Genomic DNA, 6,000 nt, shown 5'->3' with positions numbered 1-6,000 from the left:
TGTATATCTCAGGATTGGTGGTATGGGTATAGCTATGAACAGTTCAGAAACGAGTTCCATACTTTTACAAGTTTATGTGCGTTTACCAGTGATGATTATTTAAAGAACGGACAAATGCTGTAAGCCAACCATTAATTATTTTAGTACAATTTAGGACAATTTGAAACTATAGTCATGAATTGTGGGCGTTCTACTGAGAAACGTATAGCTTTTTTAGGACAGGAAATATATAATTTATTACTGGAAACCTTTAATCACTTGATTTAGTAAGTTTTAATTATAGTATTGTTCTTGTTGAACTAATTGATAAAGAGAGAATCTAATGTCCTTTTTAAGGTGTACGAATCATAAATTAATTAGTGTTTGTTTGTGAATTTCGCACAAAGCTACTCGAGGGCTATCTGTGCTAGCCGTCCCTAATTTAGCAGTGTAAGACTAGAGGGAAGGCAGCTAGTCATCACCACCCACCGCCAACTCTTGGGCTACTCTTTTACCAACGAATAGTGGGATTGACCGTCACATTATACACCCCCACGGCTAGGAGGGCGAGCATGTTTAGCGCGACGCGGGCGCGAACCCGCGACCCTCGGATTACGAGTCGCATGCATACGCGCTAGGCCATGCCGGGCCCCATTAATTAGTGTCAAGTATTATTTTATATCAATTAATTATTATGAATTAGTACTAAGCGTTCTTTTCTATGGTGATTTAATTAATTAATTGATGATTAATTATCAACATAATGAGACGTGTACTATAAAAGTCATGTCTGCATAGAAACACGTTCTCTACTTTGTGGTACTACATGTAATACAATTATTCATCATGTACACCTGTCATGGCGGCCTAGCAACGCGTCCTTAACAACGTGTCTTCTGGCAAGAAAAAAATGGAACAACGAGCTGGTTATCTTTCATGGCATTATCACCTTTACCCCTCCTCTCCTCTGAGGTAGCCAATCAGTTCATGTGTTGAGAGTACCAACCTAACTACTTATATATATTCACAAACACGCATATGTATGTGTTCCATATAATGTTGTAGGCAGATATGGTTGACAATGAGTCATATATGTGGTTACAGATACAACTCTCATTTTGGCCAAAGACATCATCAGTCCAGTGCTATTAAAAGTTACTCTAACCTTGGACCACAAAGTATTAAGCAACTAATAAAAACGTCCGAGGAAAGTTTTGTATTTAAATAGGAAAGAAACTTTTGTCACTTAATAATGACATAATATATCTTTAACGTGATAAATAAATTAATATTAGGATCAAATCAGTTCGTCAATGGACCAACTCTCCTCCAAGAAATAAAGAATGTTTCATTTACGATGCTAGTCTTGTTTCAGCGAATGCTGAAGGACAGGTCTCAGAGTAACAGACTTTTTCTATAACGTTTGCATAGAATAGTTCCTGTGGCTGGTGCTAAATATTGAGTTATCCAGTTTTAGCCTTAATAACCCTGGTCTCTAAAGGTCTTCTTTAGTTTCCTTGAAGATCTCAGCAATTTTTTTGGCAAGTTTTCCTATGGAATTCCTAATATCATCAAGTTCTACTTCCCTGGAACTTTATATAGTTTCGCGTAAACTCTGGACTAGATATCGAATAAAACCTAACAAATTTCACAATACCTATGTTTTAAATGTACGCTGAATCTAATAAAGTGAAAATGTATTGAGAGCATTAAATAAGAGAAATTAACATCAAACCTTTAATAAATTGTCTCTATTTAGTTAGTAGAAACCAAGGTCGTTGTAAGTTTGAACCCTGTAATCTAAATTATAATCAGTTCATAATATTGTTCATATTGCACACTTCACACACTAGTATGTGTCTGTATGTGAAATATAAATACTTTCAGGCGAAGTTCGTCATGTTCACTGAAAGTAAAAGTATAGCGCCATCTCTTGTGAGTTTATCCACACTCAAAAACAATTTCTTTAAGCATCACTTGTACTAACTTCATACTTCGGTTGGATCATTTCTACCGCGGTTATTGACGATTACGTCGTAATGGGGATGTACACCACAGTTTGAATCTGTAGATGGGCGTATATCCCCTGGTGAGGAATAATAGTTCCCAGAATTCCTTGTGCTGAACGATGGGCTACATTCCAACTGACGCAGTTGCATAGTAAGGTTCTGAGTTTGTGAAACTGATTTCCGGATCCGACGGTGTCTTCGATAAAGAACTGTGCCAATAACACCACAAAGAAGAAGTACCGCTGCAGCAGCGCCACACCCAGCGACAAGCGGAATATTACCTACAAAAAAAACAACAACAACCAAAAAACAAGTAAACCATAAAGTTAAAAGTATGCTAAAACTTACTGGTTATGTTAAATAACCCTCGAAAATACTAAATAGTAAAGAAGCAATATCCTAAGAGCAATATTAAAGCTAACTAAAAGTATTAGAATATTTTCTTTTCATTACAAAATATACCTAAATAAACTTTAAATGTGATTTAATTTAATTTCAGTTATTTACTTAATTTCTAAGAATAACGAAAGGGGGTTAAAGTTTTACGAAATGACACTCCCAATATTTGATAAGTAAAAATTAAAAGTCAGGCGAAATTTCTCTCTGAAATTTCAGATAGTAATTTGTTTTAGGAATCATTGGCTCAACTAAACTGAAGAGAATAGATGTTTATTAAAATTATTCAGCTAGCAGGAAGGAAATGCCCGATAGGATCATCTTCTTGCTACAAAGCCACTGTAATCTATAACAATTAGCCATGAAAGGCTTCTACCAGAGAAATCCTTGTTAAAATAATAAATAACATATGATGTTAGAAACGGTACATAATTAAAACAATTTAATTAAGGTCAGTATGTGATCACTAAAAATTTGATTCTACATGTTTCCAAGTTGCAACGCCATTTTCAGGAGTGAATTGCAAGACATAATTGTGTTTCATTTATTGTTTGTTTTCGAATTTCGCGCAAAGCTACTCGAGGGCTATCTGCGCTAGCCGTCCATAATTTAGCAGTGTAAGACTAAAGGAAAGGCAGCTAGTCATCACCACCCACCGCCAAGTCTTGGGCTACTCTTTCAAATAAATCATGGATTATTAAATAGAGATAAAGGTCCCGGCGAATAGTTATGCAAAAATGTGGGACGACCTTCCAAAAATGTTCGCACGAGAATTGTAAACCTGTGCATAAATTTTATAATGCATGATCTGTTTAATAAAAAAATATATAAAAAAGACACGATTTTTTTTTGCAACTCACTTCCGAAGATGATATGGTAACATCGAAACATGTAGAGTCAAATGTTTTAGTGGCCATATATTGACCTTAATTTAAATGCTTTTAATTGCGTACCTATTTTAACGTCGTATGCTATTTATTGTTTTAACATGATACAGTGCCAAGAAATAACATTGAACATCGTTGTGTCTGATGTCATGAGATAAATAAGCACAAATAAATGTATTTGGTTTCTCTCCCCTTATTTCCTCTTGAAGACATATCTTAATTTGATCAGAGAATGAGAACTTGGGGAAAATATTATGTGAAGAAGAAATAGGTTGTGGATATAATTATGGTGTAGGAAAAGTATCTGTGAAAGTAATAACTATATAAAACAACAAAGATTTATAAACACGATCTGTGGCTCACATTAAAAAGCAAAAACGTTTCAAGTTAAAAATCAAAGAATTCTATAGACATTGTGTGGATAGACTGATTAACACTGATATGGAACTTTTTACTTTTATCACAAATGAAATAATGTACTGGCCTGAGAGTGGAAAGTAGTTCAAATGTAGATACTCGTGCATGGACAGATGATTTGATGCGAAGTTATATTTTATTCTGTTTATTTATGATAATTGCGTATGTGTAACTTTTGTTAAACTATTTGTAGCTATTCAGTCTAATTGATATAATTTAAAAATAAACTAGTTTTTGAATAGTTTGTTTGTTTGTGTTTGAATTTCGCGCAAAGCTATTCGAGGGCTATTTAGTAGTGTAAGGGTAGAGGGAAGGTAGCTAGTCATCACTACCCACCACCAAGTCTTGAGCTGCACTGTAAAGCCCTCACGGCTAAAATGCGAGCATCTTTTGGTGCGACCGGGCTTCAAACCCGCGATCCTCAAATTACGAGTCGGGTGCCTTAACTACCTGGTTATGCCGGGCCTTATTGAATAGCTTTTGTATGTATATCAAACTTTTTTCTAAATATAATATAATGAGTTAATTTAATATTAAGTCCAAAGTGTTACAATTAGCTACCTCTTGCAAAATTTAGGTCCATAAAGGTAACAAAATATTTTTGTACACCTGATTAAAACTTCACTTAAATAAAATTGAACAAAGTAGTTTGAATGACAATGCAAAATCAGTCAAATAAGCAGTCATGAAAAATAATGGTTTTCAATATCTAAGAGAGTGGAGTCCTGAACAGTGCGTTCATGACATGTCCTTAAATGTTGATATCTGAAGTGGTGAACAATGTGTGTGTCTGTCATTTGTTAAAAGAAGTGTAGTTTTGATAAGATCGTTTATCTTTTTTTGATGTTCAAAATATTCAGGAAGCTATTGTATTTTTTTTTTCTGTGGTGTGGATAACTAAACAAGAAAAAAATCTCCTTCAGTGTTATAACATAGTTTTATTTGTCGTCACCAGGCTGACTCACATTTGTCTTCATCACTAAAATCTTGCTCACTGCAATTGGGCAGACCGTCACAAACCAAGGATTGGTCAATACAATAATGGTAGGTTTGGGTGCAAGAACGAGAAACAGAGTTGAAACAGAACTGGCTATACTTGCAGACAAAGCCGTTACAGCGACCTGTAAAACAATAAATAAATATATAATGCTTGAGACAGTAAACGTAAAATGATGTTGGAACTTAATTGCGTTAAAACATAATTGCGAGCTATGTGATAGTTAAAAACTCATGTTTTGACGACCTTTATGATGATGGCTAAACGATTTTCTTCAGACTTTTATGCATATGGATAACCTTAGATGAAACGAACAATTGAACGGAAGTTGTTGACTTCCAACCACACCCAAGTTGAATCAAATCCTGAGTGATCAATATCAATCATAATCAATCAATTTCTGCAACAACGTATCACGGCCATCTCGCCACTACCAGTAACTGACTAATTTATACAAAGTGCGTGACTAAGCGTTAGACCTCCCAACAGTATTCCATTTCACTATTCAATCATTTTATCATCGTACGTAAATTTGAAATCCCCTCTTTCCAGATATCCCTATAGAAAATAGCACGTATCATTTAAAGATGGAAAAATATTTATTTCAGATTTCAATAAGAAACCAGCGGTTAGAGATCGTTAAATAACTAAAGTTTTCTAGGCTGCAAATAAAGCTGTTATAAATAAAAATATTGTTTAGTTTTTTAAATAACAGATTCAGTTGGTTAAGTTATCAGCTCGAAATGCTTTAATATTTGCGGTGAGTGACGCTTGTTTTCTGCCATTATTCTATGAGAATGTGTGTGTGTATATATATAGTTTATTATAGCCTAAAAACAAGCCGAGGGAAAATAAATTAAAAAATAATAAACAAAAACGCTGCACTAATTAAAAAGATCCCAGGGTACAAGCTATAATACGGGATATAAAATGTATCCCAGGTATTCTGTTTACTTAACTTTATATATATATATGTTTTTATGTGTATTGTATTATATTTAATTTAGCTGCTCTAATGTCAAAGAAATCATATTTATAATGATGAATAAAATCGTTTTAATCTCTTACCAACAAATAAAGAAGAGATGTTACAACATAAAATAGTTATACGTGACGTGTAAAATGTAAATTGCTCTGCACGTATGTTTTAAAATGACCGATAACTATACTGCTGTATAATATGCACATTTTAAAGGTATAAGGAGTTGTTAGGAGAAACCTTAATGAACAAACTATACAAATATCTTGTTACATTAATTTAGGTAATAAGTCATTAAAGGCAACAAAACAAAAGGTAAAGCTCTATCAACTCTAC

The 6,000-nt window shown here is 33.9% G+C and overlaps 1 protein-coding gene across 2 annotated transcripts in view; it reads right to left on the bottom strand.

Annotated features, from left to right (window-relative positions):
• Positions 1-360: 360 nt before the first annotated feature.
• LOC143239168 (tolloid-like protein 2) overlaps positions 361-6,000 on the bottom strand; it is a 109,318-nt gene continuing 103,678 nt past the window's right edge. For both annotated transcript variants that reach the window (XM_076480025.1, XM_076480026.1), the window contains exons 8-9: positions 4,654-4,809; positions 361-2,269 (exon numbers count right to left, since the gene is read on the bottom strand). In XM_076480025.1, coding sequence (XP_076336140.1) covers positions 1,968-2,269; positions 4,654-4,809 — 458 coding nt within the window. In that variant the 3' untranslated portion in view covers positions 361-1,967. The remainder of the gene's footprint in view (positions 2,270-4,653; positions 4,810-6,000) is intronic.

This window comes from Tachypleus tridentatus, chromosome 13, assembly GCF_004210375.1.
Source record: "Tachypleus tridentatus isolate NWPU-2018 chromosome 13, ASM421037v1, whole genome shotgun sequence".
In the NCBI taxonomy this organism is placed as follows: Eukaryota; Metazoa; Arthropoda; class Merostomata; order Xiphosura; family Limulidae; genus Tachypleus; species Tachypleus tridentatus.
This window is presented reverse-complemented; position numbering and strand designations above follow the sequence as displayed.